Source organism: Amblyraja radiata, chromosome 4 (genome assembly GCF_010909765.2).
Source record: "Amblyraja radiata isolate CabotCenter1 chromosome 4, sAmbRad1.1.pri, whole genome shotgun sequence".
NCBI lineage: Eukaryota > Metazoa > Chordata > Chondrichthyes > Rajiformes > Rajidae > Amblyraja > Amblyraja radiata.
In genome coordinates, this window is record NC_045959.1 from 54,128,171 (window position 1) to 54,148,880 (window position 20,710).

The following is a 20,710-nucleotide window of genomic DNA, read 5'->3' on the forward strand; positions in this document are numbered from 1 at the left end:
TTGCTGCTTTTCTCTGCTTTAGTGAATACATCTAAAAAAATTTGAAAAAAGCTGTGCCCAGTGGATAGCTTATGCTATCACACAGGCTAGGCTTTCCACTATTGAGGGTGGCACAGTAGCACAGCGGTAAAGCTGCTGCCTTATGCCCCTGTCCCATTTAGGAAACCTGAACGGAAACCTCTAGAGACTTTGCGCCCCACCCAAGGTTTCCGTGCGGTTCCCGGAGGTTTTTGTCAGTCTCCCTAATGGTCGAAAGTGGTTTCCGCTTCTTCTATGTTCCGGCGATTATTTCAAAAAATTCAAAACCGGCCGCGACTAAAAATTGGTTGCCGTTTTAAAAATCAGTAATTTTTTAGTTGAAGCTGGTTGCGATGCTAGTTGAAGGTGGTTGCCGGAGGTTGCAGGTAGTGGAAGGTAAGACCTTTTTTTCACCCAGTTTTATTCCACCAGGGAGGTCTTACCTGAGATGTTGCCTGACCGTTTGTACGTTCTCCATGTTATTCCCTGTAATGACTGTAATCCTGTATTGTCTTTACACTGACTGGTTTAGTACGCGACAAAAGCTTTTCACTGTACTTCAGCGCACGTGATAATAAACTAAACTCATAAACTAAACCCCGGTGACCGCATAGGTTTTCTCTGGGTGCTCTGACTTCCTCCCACATTCCAAAGACCTGGGGATTGGTAGGTTCATTGGCTTCTGTAAATTGTTCCAAGGGTGCAGGATAGAACTAGTGTACACGTGATCGATCGTTGGTTGGTGTGGACTCGTTCGGCCGAAGGGCCTGTTGCCACACTGTATCTGTAAACTAAACAAATCAAATGTTCTGGTAAAACTGAAGGGGACTAAGCTTAGTTATTGGGACTGATCGCATTTGAATCTCGTGTTTCTTTTTGGCGAGCTAACAAAACAACGCTGTATCTCTAAACTAAACTAAACTCTGACTCCATCTATACTTAATGCTGCCTCAGAAAAGCAGCCAACATAATCAAAGACATCCCACCCCGATCATTCCTTCTTCTCCCCACTCCCACCCGGCAAAAGGTACAGAAGCTTGAAAGCACGCAACACCAGACTCAGAAACTTCCCCTCTGTTATCAGGACATTGAACGGTACTTCCTTAGGAAGCTAATATCTGTAATGTCCACCTCTCCCCCAATGGGCTTTAACTGTGGAAATTATGCATTACAATGCTGATAAGTGTAGCCTGCACTGTGTATCTTCCCCTTTGCTCTATCTATTTCACTTGAGTTTGATTTGATTGTATTTATGTATTGGATATCTGATTTGTTTGGATAGCATGCAAAACAAAGCTTTTCACTGTACTTTGGTATAAGTCGCAATAAGAAACCTACACCTAATTCAAACAGATAAAACAATTTGACAAACTCAATTAATAAATTGGGGGATACATACTCACCTCTTCCTCCCAACTAGTTCTGTCTAAGCATAAAAGAATGAGCTAACTAAATTGAATGCAAAGATAGTTGGAACAGAATTTTTACATTCGTCAAATTTTATACAAACTATATACAGGTGCACAACCTTTTATCCGAAAGCCTTGGGACCAGACACTTTTCGTAATTCGGAATTTTTCGGCTTTCGGAATGGAAGATTTTTAGCGTAGATTTTAACGGCTGGCTCAGTGGTAGAGTGCTCGGCTCATATCCGCAAGGTCGCGAGTTTGCGCCTCGATCCCGGCAGTTACTCGATCGCGTGTTTGAGTCTTCAATGTAGTTTTTTCTTGCAGAATAGGAGAGAATAGGGAGGGTTAGGCTGGGATCATTCTCTGCGAGATGATCTTAGTGCGGGAGACAAGTGTAGGAGAGGTGTACTGACTGTGTGGGCAGAACTTTGGAAGTGATTGCCCACCATTCTCAAAAGCCGCTGTGTCTCCCTGTCCCTGGGATAGCAGGGGGCGATCAAACAGCACAATACCCCCCCTCCCCCTCCAACTCCAGTGGAATCCGCTCCCCGATGGGCCGCTACGGCGACAAGTGGCAGTTCGCCCACAGCCCGAGCTGCGCCACCCCAAGAACAAGGCGTACCTTGCACAACATCAGCTTCTGCCCCTACGGGGAGCGTGTTCCTCTGGAGTTGGAGCGGGGCTGGGCTGGAGTTGCTGATCTGGGATCTCCGTGCTTGCAGTGGGCCTGGGGGTCGGTTTCCCGATGAGGGGGCGCAGCTCGGGCTGTGGGCGAACTGCCACTTGTCGCCGTAGCGGCCCATCGGGGAGCGGCTTCTGGTGGTCCTGACGTCTCCGGCCAGTTTGCAGTTTTCCTCTGGAGTTGGAACGGGGCTGGGCTGCTGCTGGCTGTGGGTCTCTGGGATCTCCGTGCTTGCAGTGGGCCTGGGGGTCGGTGTCCCGTTGGTCCTGACGTCTCCGGTGACTGGCACTGACCTGCTGGCATCGCCGACGTGAAGACAGTGCAAAGCCCCCGCGCCGGTGCAATGGGCGGGGAGCTGGAGAGGGGAGGGAAGGGGTCACACACATGGCCGGGAAGCAGAGGGGTGTAGGTGGGGTGAAACTGAAGGGAGCGACAATCTGCTGCTGCCTGCCCGCTGAGTTAAAAAGTTCCCACGCAAGACTCACGATATACTGTGTATCGTTAGTCTACCGTGGGAACTTTTTAACAGCGGGCAGGCAGCAGCAGATTGTCAATTATTAACCCTCCCGCGCAATATACCCTCACCTTCTCTTTTATGAATGGGGATTTAGTTCCCCTTTCTTCGAGGACCGACCGGAGGTTCCGCTGTCACCTCTGCGGGCCGCCCTCGGTGAACGTTTTCAAGGACCTTTCTTCAAGGACCGAAAAAATGTCCGCTATTCGGAGTTTTTGGTTATGTGGAATTTCGGATAAAAGGTTGTGCACCTGTATATGGATTTGCTTGACCAAATGTCACTGGCTACTGCTTTGCATAAAGTATTATACATATGCTAAGGAATTTATTTCTTACAGTATAAAAAAATATAAAATGACTGCATGATCTTGAACAAATTTTAGCGGAAACAAAGAGTGTTTGATATTATCCTAGAGTTTAGGATAGATCCCTACAGATCAAGCAAATGACGATGTGACCCCTCTAGAGAGCGCCAATACACAGAGAATTACACAAACGGGAAGAGGATGGAGTGTCTGCAGATGAGGAAATTTTATGACCATTGTCTTTAAAAGCAGAAATGTCAAATTTAATGTACTTCAAGATAGCAGTTGCAGAGCTAAACGTCTGCAGAATAATGAATGCCAGCAGCTGTCTCGACATCTTTAACTATAAATACAAGCTACAGCCTTAACACTAACACAGTTCGATCCTGACATCAGGTGCTGTCGGTGCGGAGTTTGTACATTCTCACTGTGACTGCGTGGGTCTTCTCCGGGCGCTCGAATTTATTCCCACGTTCCAAAGATGTGCGGCGAATTGGCTCCTTTAAATTGTCCCTAGCGTGTAGGATGCGAAACTGGTGGAACTAGTGTATGGATGATCAATGGTCGACATGGACTCAGTGGGCCGAAGGGTCTGTTTCCACGCTGTATCCCTAAATTAAACTAAACTAAACTGTTTCAGGAATGATAATGCAAAGATAAGACTCTTTTCGATAAGACTATCACTTCACTTTGATGTTAAAAAAATGCCATTAAGTAAAAGTACTTTTATAAACAAATGGATGGCAGAAAGGCTATTACCACTAGACCAATATACTTGACCATCTTGTGTCGTGCTTGTGAATTGTAAAGGATAAAAGGCACTGAGTAAAGCTTATGATAAGTAGATTACATTATTGATTGATTGAAAGATACAGAATCGAAACAGGTCCTTTGGCCCAGGAATGTTATGAGAATGTTGCCATGAGGGATTGAGCTATAGGGAGAGGTTGAGCAAGCTGGGGCAAAGAGGGACCCGGCATGGGGGGCTGCCAAGAACAAAGGGGAGGCTGACGAGATGGGAGGGGGACAAAGAGACCAACAATACTTAAGGAATACTTTTTGTAACTTTGTCGATGCCATTGTGGCGACTCTTTTGTGTACATTGCATTTAAAAACAAAGAATATCACTGTACCTAGGTACATGTGACAATAAAGTATCATCATCATCTTCATCATCATTGGAGTGTAGGATGATGTGGGGTGATCTCAATTAATCATAATTTGCATGTTGGTGGAACCAAAATTCCCAATAGAATCTCCTAAGAGAAATAAGCTACTTCTCACATGTGCCTGAAACTACAGAAATGTTTTGAATATCTAATTTCTGAATCAGTCTAGACCTGGTGAAACAAAAGATTTATCTTTGAGATATGCTATTCATAACATTCACTGATCTGTAACAATACTAAATTCTGAAATTAATCAGTCAGAATTACATACATCCATTCCCATGTTTCTCAAATGTCTGTTTTGGAACAAGTAACAATCAATCTTTCAGCGGTTCATTGCTGTATTTTTCCCCTGTAGTAGTTCTGATATTGTTGATTTGGAACCTGACGCCAACCAGACAGCCCAGACCAGACCATGTCAAGCAAGGGCATTGTTCATAAGTTGTAGGAGCAGACTTAGGCCATTCGACCCATCAAGTCTACTCCTCCATTCAATCATGGCTAATCTATATTTCCCTCTCAAACCCATTGTCATGCCTTCTCCCCATAATCCTTGACACCCTTACAAATCAAGAACCTTAAATTCACCTTAAACATTTCCATTTACTTGGCCACAGCCTTCTTTGGCAATGAAGTCCACAGATTTATCACCCTTTAACTAAAGAAATTCCCCCTCATCTCCTTTCTAAATGTACGTCCTTTTATTCTGAGGCTATGGCCTCTTGTCCTAGTCTCTCCTAGTGGAAACAACCTCTCCACATCCACTCTATCCTGGCCTTTCACTATTCAGTAAGTTTCAATGAGTTTCGGCGCGAGTACAGCTATACACTGTACAGCACATGTACAGTCAAAAACTCATCATATGTTAACCCAATCATCCCTGGGATCATTCCCGTAAACCTCCTCTGGACCCTCTCCAACAGCAGCATCAGGGATTATGACCTGAAACAGGAACCCAAGTGTAAAAGTCAAATTCCTGGACACTGCTGATTAGGCTAGCTACTATTCTAAATTGCCCTTAAATTAAACAAATTGCTGGGGCCTTTCAAAGTACAGATAGAATCAAACTCATTGGTGTGTCTGAAGTCACACTTAGGTTAGACCAGATAAGCATGGCAGAGTGTAGAAACAAAGAACTGCAGATGTTGTTTAATCTACGAAAGAACACAAAGTGCTGGAGTAACTCAGTGGGTCAGGTTGCATCTTTGGAGAACATGGATAGGTGACTTTTTGATTCGAGACCCTTCTTCACACTGATTGTACTGGGGGGGGGGGGAAGGCTAGAAAGGGGGAGAGGCAGGAGCGAACGTGGCAGATAATAGGTCGACACAACACATGGGCGAGTTTTTGTCAAGCAGATGGTTGGAACAATGTCTAGAAATAAGAACAATAGGTGTGAGATAGGTTTGAAGAGTTGCAGATTGTGAAACCAGTAGGGGAAAATAACAGGAGGGGGTAGGGGAGGGGTGGAGCAGAAAAAGCCCAGGAAATTGGTGGGTGGATGGGGGAGAAAGAGAGGGAGGGGTTATGGAGGAGAATAGCGGGTGGGAGGGGAGGGTAGTTAGAATTTACCGAAAATAGAAGCGCGGTAGAGATCCTTCCCGAAAGGATGGTGAAGTACCAGATGGGCTTCAGAACTACTCAGTAATTTCATGGTCACAATCATTAATCCTAAAATGTTATTTCTCTCAATGTTTTAAATTACTGGATTAATATCGAAAGACCTGATCAACTGATTCTAAATACACTTATTCAAGCCTCAAGTTTAAACCATTTAATGTTTAAGATATTTATAGTATAGTATTTATAGTATGTATGCTCCATTGGCAATGTCATTTATTGGCTATCATTATTGACTATTACATTGGCTGAGCACTGTGCTAATTCTCCTTGCTCCCATCAGGCAGAAGATTCATGCATGAACATATCAGATAGTGCAAAAGAGAAAATAAACAAAGTGCGGAATACAGTCATAGAGAAAGTGCAGATAAAAAGGTGCAATGGCCACAGTGGAGTAGACTGGAAGAATGGTAATACATCCTTAGAATCTGAGTGCTCTGTTGAAGAGTCTAACAGCAGAGAAGCTATTCTTGAATCTGGTTGAACTTGCTTTCAATGCCTGGTGGGAGAGGGGAAAGAGGTGGGTGGTTTGCATGAGGGGCAGGGGTGTCCACAACTCTGAGCAGACTCTAAGGGCACACAACCTTCTCCTATTTCTTACGTTCTTATGGCAGTGGAAAAAGGAAAGGCTATGATTAGGTGCTTGCGGCAGGAGAGAATGAATGGCAAAAATGGTAATGGTACAAGCAGCAATATTTAGAAAGTGAATGGGAAAAGACTACTTGAAATTACCACATTTAAGTTGAGACATCTTGGAGATCAGAATTAAAAATGTAAGAACAACTCAACTTAAATTATTCTCCTCTGTGTAGTTTAGAAAACTGTAACATACATAGTCAGAAGGTAGAGTGCATTTCAGCTTATGCTGCAATTTGAAGCAATTGTGGAAGTCAATACTTAAAATTACATCATTCCTTTGTGTTTGATTGGATGTGCATTTAGCACATCAAGAACCATTTGACATGTTTAACACCAACATTTCAAATTGGAGAGTTATCCAGTCTGAAGAAGGGTCCCGACCCAAAAGACCACCCATCCATTTTCTCAGAGATGCTGCCTGACCCGCTGAGTTATTCCAGCATTTTGTGTGAGCACATCTTAGCTCTCTACCTCAATAACTTGCTGAATTATTTAGGCTGTTCGCTGGAGAACATGGATAGGTGCCGACAGGTGACCTGCTGACTCACTTAAGCACTTTGTGTCCTTGTGTGTATTAACCAGCATTTGCAGTTCCTTGTTACTACATAGAACGAGTGTGAATGGGTGATTGGTGGTTGGCATGGGAGGTGGGCGGAAGGGTCTGTTTCCATGCTGTATCTCTAAATAAAAACTGAGCAGGTCAGGTCCGGAGTACATGAATAGACTACATTTTGGGTTGGGACTCATTCTAATAGGGAGGAGAAAGCTGGAAGGGAGTGAGGGTGGGAAAAAGTCAGGCAAGTGATAGGTGGATACAGTTGAAGAGAGTTCATGGCAGATGGACGCACAGTGGCAAAGAAGAAAGAGCTGGGTACAAAAGTATCTTTCATGACTGTGCAATGCCTCAAAAATCCTCTACACCCAATGAAACAATGTCAGGGTGTCGGAATTCAGCAGCTATTCTTCATACACCAAGCTTCCAATGGCAGCAAACAAATACTGTGCAGATTATCTGATTTTTAAAGTGCTGACAGAGGAATAAATCTTGGCGATAGACTTTCCCATTCTTCTTCAGAGTGGGTGTTTAGAGCATCCAAGTTTCGATTTCATTGGGCAAAACAGTTCACTTAGTCAGTGTGATTTATTTTTGCTGCAAAGGACATGAGTGGAATAGATCAGGTAAACACCCAGGGTCTCTTGCCCAGAGAAGGGGAATTGAGAACCAGGGGACACAGGTTGAAGGTGAGGGAAGAAAGATTTAATAGAAAACTGAAGGGTAACTTTTTCACACAGTGGGTGGGTGTATGGAACAAACTGCCGGAGGAAATAGTTGAGGCAGGTACTATCACAACATTTAAGACACATTAAAACAGGTGCATGGCTAGGACAGGTTTAGAGGAATATTGGCCAAATGCAGGCAATGGGACTAGTGTAGATGGGACATGTGGGTTGGTGTGGGCGTTGGGCCAAAGGGCCTGCTTCCACGCTGTATAACTCCAAAAGTTATTTATTACAGAAAATTAATTTGTTATATTTCTGAAACTAAAGGCAAACTTTAAAAAAATATTTGTTGCAAATGACAAGTAGTTCAAAGTAAGAAAACATGCACTGAAACAATAATATTTAAATGGGCACTAAAATGTGACAGATATATTTTGTTGATTGACAAAAGGCGAAGTTTTCATGCTTCTATCCTTCAAAATACTTCTCCTTTTCAATTAAAGTTCAACACCATAATCCATGGATCATATTGGTGTGAACTGCCCAGCTACAGTAAATCCCCAGTTGTTTTCTGGCTTCCAAAAGAAAACCATATACATAGCATGAAATGGTAATATAATATTCTGCAAGGCATAATCTGTGTTATTCTTTTTTTTTTTTAAATGTCAGCTATAGTGTAAGAGACCATAGTTTACCTCTGAGCTCCATACATCAGTTGTCCCTAATGTGATCACATTTCTATTTGAACACTCAATTGGGATCTCCTTTGTTGAATGTAGAATGTGTTGGCTTTTGCAAAGCTGGCAACCAGTTTTCATGTGACTTGAAGATAGACACAAAGTGCAGAAGTAACTCTGCGGATCAGGCAGCATCTCTGGGGAAAAAGGATGATGTTTCGGGTCGTGTCAGTCTGAAGAAGGGTCCCGACCAAAACGTCACCCATCCTTTCACTCAAGAGATGCTGCCTGACCCACTGAGTTACTGCAGCACTTTGTTTCTATCTTCGGTACAAATTAGCATATGTAGCTCCTTTCTACCCACATCATGTGACTCGAGACCTTCTAGCCACAGACAAATAACATTGTGGTTGAAGTTCTTTCATGATTCTTGGTGTAATGTGAATCATAAACAGTAACACAGAGCAGATGGGCTGAATGGTCTGTTTCTACATTGTAAATTCTACCTAACTCATGGACTACAATAGGTATGAAGGAACTGCAGATGCTGGTTTACACCAAAGATAGACACAAAATGCTGGAGTAACTCAGCAGGTCAGGCGGCATCTCTGGAGAAAAGGAATAGGCAATGTTTTGGCTCAAGACCCTTCTTCAGACCACAATGGTATGGGATTGTTCTTTATGCATCTCTGATAACCCTTTGCATAGTGTATATTATGTTATGGGACAGCATCTTTCCCTCTGTTATCAGACTTCTGACCGGTCCTTCCAAAAGTTCGAATACATTCCCAATTCTGCAAGCCAACTCATTGCGGACAGTGTTAATATTACCAACGATCTGTTGTGGACCAAATACATTGAATCGACAACCAAGAAGGCATATCAATGCCTCTACTTCCATAGGAGATGGAGCAAATTCGACATGTCTCCAATGACTTACAAACTTCTACAGATGCACCATAGAAAGCATACTGTCAGGTGGCATCACAGCTTGCTTTGTGAACAGCTCTGTCCAAGATCGCAAGAAATTGCAGAGGGTTGTGAATCTAGACAAGTACATTACACAGACCAGACTTCTCACCATTGACTCCTTCTACGCTTTACGGTCTCGGAAAAAGCCGCCAACATAATCAAAGACTTGTCCCGCTCCAGTCATTCTGCTCCCATCGGACTGTAGATACAGAAGCTTGATAATGCGCACCACCAGACCCAGGAACAGCTTCCTCCGTCTGTTACAGACTTCTGAACAGTCCTACCATAAGCGAGGGTGCTGCCTGATTCACCTCTAACCCATTGTGGACATTAGACATTGTCTAACTGATGCATTACAATATCCATTAGGTATGTTACAAAACTTACCTTCAGCGGCGCTGCTGTTCTGCCACTGGCCGTGTGCGCGACTTTGGCGCCTTTGAGAGAGTGCAAGTTTAAAATGCCGTTTTCTCCTGCCTGTTGAAGTCGATCTTTGTCAGGCTGTTTAGCTGCTGAAGAATAATCGCTCCGACTTGCGTTTTATCAACTTTTTTAAAAACATCGCTGGATAATTTAATAGCAGGAGTAAAATAAAAATCGACTTCTAAAGCCGTCAACGCCGACAATGGGACAGATCTCACGTACGGGACAAAGCAAGGTATGCCGTTTATTTTTACATATAAATGTGCTTCTTAGGATTCCTTTAATCAAAATTTCACGTTGCGAAAAGCTGATTTAGGCCCCATACAAACCGGCAGTGTTTTTCCTACCGATATGGGGTATAAATTCACCGCAAATGCAACATTCCAATCGATCACGTTCCACAAAATCCCACTCGCAAGATGATTTAAATGCCCATTAATTTACGGGAATTAAACACTAAATTCCTTCCATTTGGCCTATAAATTAATGACAATGAGATTTTAAAATCATGTTATATTGTGAATTCTTGAGTGAATGTTATTTGGACACTTAGGCTATTTAAAAATGTTAACCTTTTCTTAAGAAATGGATAGATGTTTAGATCTAGTAATTGAATTTTGTAATTAGCTACAATTAGGCAACTAACTAATTATATGCTTTAATTTCAGGTCATCCAAGTAAGATTGTTTCATATTTGTTTCAGAATGCTTCAATCTATAATAACTGAAAATTTCATTCAATCCTCTTAATTTTTAAGAAAGTTATGGGCTTTTGACTGTCCTCGATCACAGCTTTTGTGTTAAGTCAATGGAAAAACAATAGGGAACAAGATGCTAATTTCCGAGTATGAAAATGGCCATAACCTTTTAAATACTGAAGCTATGAAAGTGAATTAGGTGTCAAATTAAACTTCTTTTTGTGCTTTATCCGATGGGATAAATTGCAGACTGGAATTTTAAAATCTCAATATTTTGTAACATTGCTGCATCCATCATGAGCTTTTCATTGTGACAATAATAAATCTAAACTTAAATATTAAAACTTTTTCTCTGGAACTGTTACCCCACGGTGCTGAGAAACTATATTCTGCACTGGTATCTTTCTCTTCACTCTACCTTTTGAACTTGTGTTTGGCTTGTATTTTCTGATTTGATTGAATAGCATGCAAATAAAAGCTTTTCACTGTACCTCGGTACATGTAACAATAATAAACCACAACCCAAGCCTATTTTTAATGTAATTATTTTGTCTTTATCTTTGCATTTGATTTACCTTTTCCTCCCTGGAAATTGTAAGTAAAAAATTGGAACATAAAAATGTGAAAGCAAATTCAAATCAGGTCTGAGATTACCTCCGATGGTTGGTCTGACACTTCCACTCCAAGCATATTGGCTTGTACTAGTTGCTGTAAGAGTTGTACTTGAGCTACGCTGAGGAAAAAGTCCAGACTTGTGGTGACATTGACTTCCAGTGAATGGCCGCACACTATTATCTCCTGCAATGGAATTAGACATAAATTAGACTTTGAATCATAGAGTAATACAGCATGGAAACAGGCCCTTCGGCCTAACTTGGTCATGCCGACAAAGATGCTGATCCCATCTACGCTGGTCCCACCTGCACGCGTTTGGCCCAAACCCCTCTAAACCAGGGGTCGGCAACCTACGACCCCCAGGCTGAATGCGGCCCGTAACCCGAAATCATCCAGCCCGTAGGCGTATTTTTTTCCTTAATCATCCAGCCCGCAGAATTCCATCATCTCTGGTACCTTCCAGAAGCGGCGCCCAGACGCAGTGACGCAAGGAGGCCTGCGCTGGCGGCTGCAATGGCAAAGCCGCCGAACGCTGGGTTCCGGCTGAACAGCATCCTGCGCTAAGCCACCGGCATGGCCGCGCACCTTCTGTGTCTGGGCTTCACTGTCAGAATCAGGGTTATCAATAGGCCGGGGATGAGTGAGTGTGAGTATGCGAGCCACCGCCTTCAGGACAGGCCAAGGCAATGGTCCGTAGATACACCATGTTCGTGAGCGCCCGTAACTAGGGGCCAGTGCTCCGGGTGGCGTCCTCGAAGGGGCGGGATCTATGTGAACACGTGATTTGATGCCTGCCATCCGGGGCGGGATCCATGTGTACACGTGATAGATGTGGCCCGCCATCCGCTCACAGACATGCGTCCCGGCCCCTACGCAGAACAAGGTTGCCGACCCCTGCTCTAAACCTTTCCTATCATGGACCTAACCCAAACCTGTTCAAATTTAGTTTAGTTATTACAGTTGGAGATACAGTGTGGAAACAGGCCCTTCAGCCCACAAAGACCACTCCGATAGTTCAATCCTACACACAAGGGACAATTTACAGAAGCCAATTAACCTCAAAACTGCACATCTTGCACCCGGTTAAAGCCCATGTGGTCACAGAGAAAATGCACAAACTCCATACAGACAGTGCTAGTAGTCAGGATCGAACCCGGGTCTGTGGCGCTGAGAGGCAGCAACTCTACTGCTGCACCACCGTGCCATCCTCTTTTATAAGTCGTTAAAGTACCTGCCTCAACTGCCTCCTCCAGCAGCTCGTTCCACAAACCCACCACCCTCTGTGTGAAAATAAACCGTCCCTTTGGCTCCTATTAAATATTTCCTCTCTCACCTTAAACCTATGTCCTCTGGTTATTGGTTCTTCTACCCTGGACAAAGACTGTGCATTCACCCTATCTATTCCCCTCATGATCTTATACATCTCTATAAGATAACCCCTCAGCCATGAATTACAGCCCTTAATTACAACCTGTCTTCCTGTACAATGGAATCGTATAACAATTTCAAGACAAGAATACCCAAAATTAAAGTCACGTGCACATGTGACACCTATACTATGTAACAAATCCCAAGTCACATAAGTCAGACAGCTGCTAATTCATAGAAAGTGGTATCAGACCCTGGGGCTATAATTACACAGCAAGGGAGCACATTCATCTGCTGAGTTCTTCTGTCCACTCTATTTTTATGCTCAAGATTCCAACAATTGTGGGCACCATTATCTGCTCTTGAAAAGGAGGCGCAGTCCTCTTTCTTACAGCTTGGCTTACTTCCCAACCAATTGTTCAAGCGCTTTTGATTGCAACATGCGCCTTAATTTAGTTCAACAAAGAAACTGACAAGTTATTAAAGAACCATTATCTGCAGAAAGATGTGCTGGCTGTGGAGAGGGTCCAGAGGAGGTTCACAAGAATGATCCCAGGAATGACCTGGGACCTGTACTCGCTGGACTTAAGAAGAATGAGGGGGGAACTCATTGAAACGTACAGAATAGTGAAAGGCTTGGTTAGAGTGGATGTGGAGAGGATGTTTCCACTGGTGGGAGAGTCTAGGACTAGAGGCCATAGAAATAAAGGACGTTATTTTAGGAAGGAGATGAGGAGTAATTTCTTTAGTCAGAGGGTGGTGAATCTGTGGAATTATTTGCCACAGAAGGGTGTGGAAGCCAGTCTGTGGATATATTTAAGATAGATTCTTGATTAGTACGGGTGTCAGAGGTTATGGGGAGAAGACAGGAGAATGCGTTTAGCAGGGAGAGATAGATCAGCCATGATTGAATGGCAGAGCAGACTTGATGGGCCAAATGGCCTAATTCTGCTCCTGTCACTTATGACCTTATGAACATCTGCAGTTTCTTCTGTCTTCATGTACCCACCATACTTCTGGAATTCTTAATAATCTTATCCAACAAAAATTGCCCTACCTCGATGTTTTAGAACATTTAATTGTTCCCCTCACATCTCTGACCCTCTCAATCTCACTTCTCTTTTAAGGAAGCAATATCATATTGCATCATTCCCTTTGGTAGTTTCCACTTTCTAAGAGCAAAAGAAATTCTATGTGAAGTGAACTGAACAAGATTAGAACTACCCTCACAAACAAAACACTGGACTGACAACAACTTCTTATGTGTGGCAGCATTAATTCTTTTTTTTAAACAATTTGTATTTAGGTGTCTCATTGGTAAAATTTTGAACAAGTTCACAGTAACATTAACAAATAAAACATGATATCATGCCACAGAGGGATCTCAGGACAAATTAATAAAAATGATTTCAGCTGTAGGAAGAGAAATAGAGAGGTTGTGAGTAGAATTGGAGAGCTTTGAGCCCAAGCAGCTGTGGAAATGGACACCAATGGTCAAACAACCTAAATCAGGCATAACCAATGGTGCAGAATTAGAAAAGCACCAATGGTTTAGGGGATCAGAGAGGAAACAACTTTAGTAGATGGAGAATCTTGATCATCTTAGATGGCAAATAAACAATTTATCATGCCTAAATTAATAACTTTTTCAATTGAACATTTGACACTGGGCCTGTACTCGCTGGAGGTTAGAAGGATGAGGGGGTACCTCATTGAAACTTACCGAATAGTGAAAGGCCCGGATAGAGTGGATGTGGAGAGGATGTTTCTACTAGTGGGAGAGTCTAGGAACAGAGGGCACAGACTCAATAGAAGGACGTTCCTTTAGAAAGGAGATGAGGAGGAATATCTTTAGTCAGAGGGTGGTGAATCCGGAGAATTAATTGCCACAGATGGCGGCGCTGTCCGTCATTTGGTATTTTTAAAGCGGAAATTGATAGGTTCGTGATTAGGTGTCAAAGGTCACAGGGACAAGGCAGGAGTATGGGGTTGAGAACAAAAGATAGATTGAATGGCAGAGTAGACTCACTGGGCTGAATGGCCTGATTCCGCTCCAATTACTTATGAACAAGAAAATTTACATTACTAACCTCAGTCTGTGCGTTATCAGGTGAGAGTTGTTTTTTGAACAGAATGGCAGGGGCAGCTGTTATCCGCACAGTGAAATCCGTCAAAATTGGAGTTAAAATGGCTCTTCGCTCTTGGTGACGTCGAATACTGGGTAGAAAGAGAAATAATAACAGCATGTTATTAGTCTTTTGCGTAAGCTTGCAGTTGTGGCTGGTGCTGTAAGGCAGCATCTCCACCACTGGGAAAATTATACAGTAACTCAGTTCAGTTTTAAGTAATTCAATCAGATAGTTGACCAACCTTTGCTAACATCGCATAACCATATCACAGATTGAGTCTGAAGAAGAGTGCCCACCTGAAACGTCACCTATCCCTGTTCTCCAAGGATGCGGCCTGACCTGCTGAGTTACTCCAGCACTTTCTGTCTTTTTTCACATTTTAATAACGTAGGTCTAGTTTAATTTATGAGTAAGAAAGAACTGCAGATGCAGGTTAAAATCAAAGGTAGACACAAAATGCTGGAGTAACTCAGCAGGACGGGCAGCATTTCTGGAGAGAAGGAATGGATGACGTTTCTGAAGAAGACCCAAAACGTCACCCATTCCTTCTCTCCAGAGATGCTGCTTGTCCTGCTGAGTTACTCCAGCATTTTGTGTCTACCTTCTAGTTTAGTTTAGTTTAGTTTATTGTCACATGTACCGAGGTACAGTGAAAGGCTTTTGTTGCGCACTAACCAGTAGGCAACGTTGCCTATCTCCTTCGCTCCATAGATGCTGCTGCACCCGCTGAGTTTCTCCAGCATTTTTGTGTACCGGCAGAAAGACTACACTTGATTACAATCGAGCCATCCACATTGTACAGACACATGATAATGGGGATAACGAATAGTGCAAGATAAGGTCCACCAAAATCCTATTAAAGACAGCCGAGGGTCTCCAATGAGGTAGATGTTAGCTCAGAACTGCTCTCTTGTTGTTGATGAAATGATCCAGTTGCCTGATAATAGATGAGAAAAAACTGTCCCTGAATCTGGAGGTGTGCGTTTTTACACTTCTGTGTCTCTTGCCTGGTGGGAGAGGGGAGAAGAGGGAGTGACCGGGGAGTATTCTTGACCCATAAACAGTGATGCAAAGACATTTAATTTCTCCCCAGAATTGTCCTCACTTTGGTGTTGCTGTTGCGTTTCCTGAGACCTGAACTCCCCAGGTATCTTCCCCAGCAACTGCAGGAGATGCCACATCTGTCCCTACACCTCCTCCCTTGACTCTGTTCAGGAACACAAAGTGCTGGAGCATGTCTGGAGAACATGGATAGGCAACATATGAAGTTGGGAAGGGTCCCGACCCAAAACGGCACCTGTACTGTTCTATGTTTTATACTTGGTCTTTTCCCCATTTACCGTTCCAAAAATCACCTAGTCTTCTGAATTATTCATACTAAAATTCACTCAAGACAGTCAAACAAAATAAATTCATGTTATTCAGGAAAACATATGTCCAATTTTCTCAATCCAGAAAAGGAATGTGGTATGACGAAAGCCACAGGGAATAATTCAGAAACAGAGGAAGTTCAACAGAAGATAAGCAATCTGTTTCCTTTTTTGTGGAAATCCAGAACTTGGGGGAATCCACGGTTTAAAAATATGACATTATTCACTTGGAATTGAGGCAATATTTATTCTCTCAGAGTGTCTTGAGTCTTTGGAACACTTCTGAATATTTTAAGATAGAGAATTGACAAGCAAGAGGAGGTGAAAGGTTGACATGGTCTGAGATTGAGTTTAGTTTATTGAGGCTGAATGCTGTTAAAGACTAGAGGGCGGAGCTTTAAGGTGAGAAGGGCAATGTTGAAAGGAGATACGCGGGGCAAGTTATTTTTTAAGAGATTGGCGGGTGCCTGGAAGGTGCACTGGGAATGAGGTGGAAGCATATTCAAACGGTGGCATTTAAGAGTCTTTTATATAGGCACATGGATATGCAGGGAATTAAGGGATATGGATTACGTGAAGGCAGATGAGATCAGATTACCTTGGAATCATGTTCGGCATCGACATTATGGCCTGAAGGACCACTTCCTGTGCTGTACTGTTCTATGTAAGAATTTTTGTGTCTATCTTCTGTACTGTTCTATATTTTATAAATTGCAGGGTAGGTTTAAGAAGGCAAGTGACCATCTTTGGCCTCCAGCGCCAGAGACCCAGGTTCGATCCTGACTACGGGCTGCTGTCCATACAGAGTTTGTACATTTCCCTGTGACCGCATGGATTTTTTTCCGGTTGCTCTGGTTTCCTCCCACACTCCAAAGACGTACAGGTATGTAAGTTAATTGGCTTCGATAAATTGTAAATTGTCTCTAGCATGTAGGATAGTACAAATGTGCAGGGATCGCTGGTCGGCGCGGACTCGTTGGGCTGAAGGGCCTGTTTCCAAGCTGTATCTCTAAACTAAACTTCTTGTTCATACATTTGTTTGTTTGTGTCTCTCAGTTGAGTTTCTCCTCGAGATTAAAGTATTTATTATGAAAATAAAAAGGATTTGTTTTTTCTTGTAGAATAATTTGAATCTTTAGTCATAACCCATAATCAAAGGCTGATGATATGGGGCAGACCTAAATTATTTGTGTTTATGTATTTTAAAATGAGACATTAAACAGAGGACTTGTGTGCTCCACCTCAAAATCTCACTGCACTATTTTGAAGATAAACAGGGGACATCCCAAGGTGCCCTGGAAAACATTTTACCCTTTAATTAATATCAGTAAAAACAGATTACCTCATCTTAGTTTAATTTAGTTTACTGTCACGTGCACCGAGGCGCAGTTAAAAACATTTGTTGCATGTTAACCAGTCAGCGGAAAGACAATACATGATTACAATCAAGCCATCCACAGTGTACAGATACATGAGGGAATAACGTTTAGTGCAAGATAAAGTCCAGTAAATTCCGATTAAAGTAGTGTTACAGAAATACAAGAATTCCTCATTGACTGTCTAACATCTCATTGCCAACTCTAGTTTTATGTTGAGAAAGAAACAGCAGATGTTGGTGTTCAAAAAAAAGCTAGAAGGTGCTGGAGTAACTCAGCAGGTCAGGCAGCATCTCTGGAGAGCATGGATGGGTTACGTTTTGGTTCGGAACCACTGTTCAGACTGTTTTTTGTGAATTTCTGCAATTGCATCAGACTACTATTTTTTGGAACAATTATCTTTTGGCGAATTGGCATTTTTGTGCTTTTTCTTTTAAAAATTCTTGCAAGTAATTATTTGGGCAGCCCAGTGGTGCATCGGTACAGTTACTGCCTTAAAGCACCAGAGACATGGGTTTGATGGCGGCGCTGGCTTAAGCGCGGCCCACCTGCAGTCCGTCTGTTTTTTTTCTTTCTTTTTGTTTCTTGTCATGTTTTAGTTAATTTTGTTTTATTAAGTTGTGTATGTGTGTGGGTGGGGTGGGAGAAACATGCTTTGGTCTTCCTTCCGGGGATGCAACTTTGTTTTTTTGTCGTATTCCCTGTCTCCGTCTGCGCCGAGGCCTAATGGCGGAGCTTGCGGCATCGGTGCCGTAGCGGCGGCAGCAGCAGCGGAGACCCGACTCAGCCCCGGAACCGTGGCGGCGGCAGCAGCAGCAGCAGCAGCGGAGACCCGACTCGGCCCCGAAGTTGCGGCGGCGGCAGCAGCAGCAGCGGAGACCCGACTCGGCCCCGAAGTTGCGGCGGCGACGGCTGCAGCAGCGGTAGCGGAGACCCGACTCGGCCCCGAAGCTATGGCAGCGGCGGCAGCAGAAGCGGAGACACGACTCGGCCCCGAAGTTGCGGCGGCGACGGCTGCAGCAGCGGTAGTGGAGACCCGACTCGGCCCCGGAACCGTGGCGCAGCAGCAGCAGCGGAGACCCGACTCGGCCCCGAAGCTGTGGTGGCGGCGGCAGCAGCAGCAGCGGAGACCCGACTCGGCCCCGGAACCGTGGCGGCGGCGGCAGCAGCAGCGGAGACCCGACTCGGCCCCGAAGTTGCGGCGGCGGCAGCAGCAGCGGAGACCCGACTCGGCCCCGGAACCGTGGCGGCGGACCCGAGTCTCGGAGCTGTGGCGGCGGCAGCGACCACCCGCGGAGTTTGAACCGTCGCCTCGGCGCAGAGGGAGAACAAAGGGAAGAGACAGAGACTTTAAGATTTTGCCTTCCACCAAAGTGAGGAGGTGTTTGGTGAACTCACTGTGGTGGATGTTAAATTTGTGTTGATTGTGTGTTTTAGTCATTTTTTAATTATATGTATGACTGCAGGGAAACAACATTTCGTTCAGACCGAAAGGTCTGAATGACAATAAACGAATCTAATCTAATCTAATTGATCCTGTAAGTTATCCCAAGTGTGCAGGATAGAGCTAGTGTATGGGGTGATCTCTGGTCGGAGTGGACTCGGTGGACCAAAGGGCCTGTTTCCATGGTGTATCTCGAAAGTCTAAATAGAACCAGTAAGGTTAAAATCTGCATCATAAAGTGTCAGTGAGTGATTACTGCTTTTGAAAAAAAAACCCTAAAGTCCTCTTTAATTAATGATCTCCCATACCAAGGCCAATTGGGGTGCTTTAACATGCTATTTGCAGCAGCATTTTACATTTAGTTATTCATTTAAACTCAGCCAATATTTTAAGATCCGAATTTGGTGGTGGCATTGAGCTTCTCTCAGTCAGCCCACCAGATGGTATCAGTAAAGTAAGCACTGAACAACTTAGTTTGCTAATCCCAGATTCATGGCAGGATTTCCAAGGGTCCTTACACCATAAGATTTGAATTAGTTTACTTGAATTTCATAAGAATTTAGCTGCCGATGTAAAAACAGATCTTTCTTTTCATCTGCAAAGTGGAATCTAAGATGCACTTCTGAAGCATGTCGGGCTTGATAAAAGGAAGGGATTGTAAGTCCTGTATAACAAAGAATTCCGAGACCTCCTTTGGGAGGAACTTCGGAAGAGATCTGAGTACAGTTCTATCTGCATGCCAAGTCAAATAGAACTGGTCCACAACCACCATATGAAGCTTACTGACACTCCTTCTTGAAGCTGATCGATCAAAAGCTCTCTTAGAGATAGAAGAAGGGTTTCGGCCCGAAACGTCGCCTATTTCCTTCGCTCCATAGATGCTGCTGCACCCGCTGAGTTTCCCCAGCAATTTTGTGTACCATTGACTCAAAGGTTGGTGTCGAGTTTATGGAGCACCATGTGAAGCTCATGCAAGATGGTAAGGTGTGGTTAGGAAGAGGGAAACTTAAAAAAAGTTATTTTGTTACACAAGGAAATGTAGATGCAAGTTTATACCAAAGAAAGACATACAGGTTTGTAGGTTCATTGACTTGGTATAATTGTAAATTGTCCTTAGTATGTGTTGGATAGTATTGGTATGCTGTGATCGCTGGTCGGCGCGGACTCGGTGTGCTAAAGGCAGAAAGTGTTGGAATAGCCGGTCAGGCAGGAACCCTGGAGAACGTTGATGGGCGACGTTTTGGGTTGGAACCCGTCTTCAGACTGATTGTTGAAGAGCGAGATAGAAAGTTGGAAAAGAAGAGGGACAGGACAGAGCGTGGTTGGTAATAGGTGAACACAGGCGAGGGGGCTTTTTGCAGTTCAGGTATGATCCAGAATACTATACAAATAATGGAGTACTTTCTGAAATGTAGTCACAGCTTCAAGAATACATGAAAGGCGAAGCAGGAGTATGCCAATACTCTGCCCTGCTTGATGATGGCTTAGTAAGTCTAGACCATGTGATCACGGTTCAGTAAGTCTAGACCTGAGAGAAGTATATAAAATTATGAGACATCTAATGGAAGTATGTAAATATATAAAAATATGAGGGGCACATATAGGGTAGAGTCAGAACCTTTTCCCCAGGATGAAATTTTTAAATATCAGAGGGCATAGCTTTAAGATGAGAGAGTCAAAGTTTACTGTTTTGACTATTTTACTGTTGTAATGTTCTTTGTACAAACCATGTTCTTGGGGTATCTAAACCTATATTATAGTAGTTACTTAAGTTATGATGTCGGATGGAAGCTGCATACCCAAATCTCGTTGCACTTATGTGCAATGACAATAAAAGTTATTATTATTATTATTATTATTATTAAAGGAGATGTGCGGGGCAGAGGGTGTTGAGTGCCTGGAACGTGCTGTCAGAGTGGTGGTGGAGGCAGATACAATAGTGGCAATATAAGAGGCTTTTAAATATGCACTTAAAATGGAGTGATATGGATCATGTGCAGGCAGATAAAAGTTAGTCTTGGCATCATGTTCGACACAGACATTGTGGGCCGAAGGGCCTGTT

General features: G+C 43.5%; 1 protein-coding gene across 6 annotated transcripts in view; it reads right to left on the minus strand.

Moving 5' to 3' along the window:
* vps13b (vacuolar protein sorting 13 homolog B) overlaps positions 1-20,710 on the minus strand; it is an 806,769-nt gene that overhangs the window by 164,753 nt on the left and 621,306 nt on the right. For all 6 annotated transcript variants that reach the window (XM_033019455.1, XM_033019454.1, XM_033019453.1 and 3 more), the window contains exons 32-33: positions 14,420-14,546; positions 11,001-11,144 (exon numbers count right to left, since the gene is read on the minus strand). In XM_033019455.1, the coding sequence (XP_032875346.1) occupies positions 11,001-11,144; positions 14,420-14,546 (271 nt within the window). The remainder of the gene's footprint in view (positions 1-11,000; positions 11,145-14,419; positions 14,547-20,710) is intronic.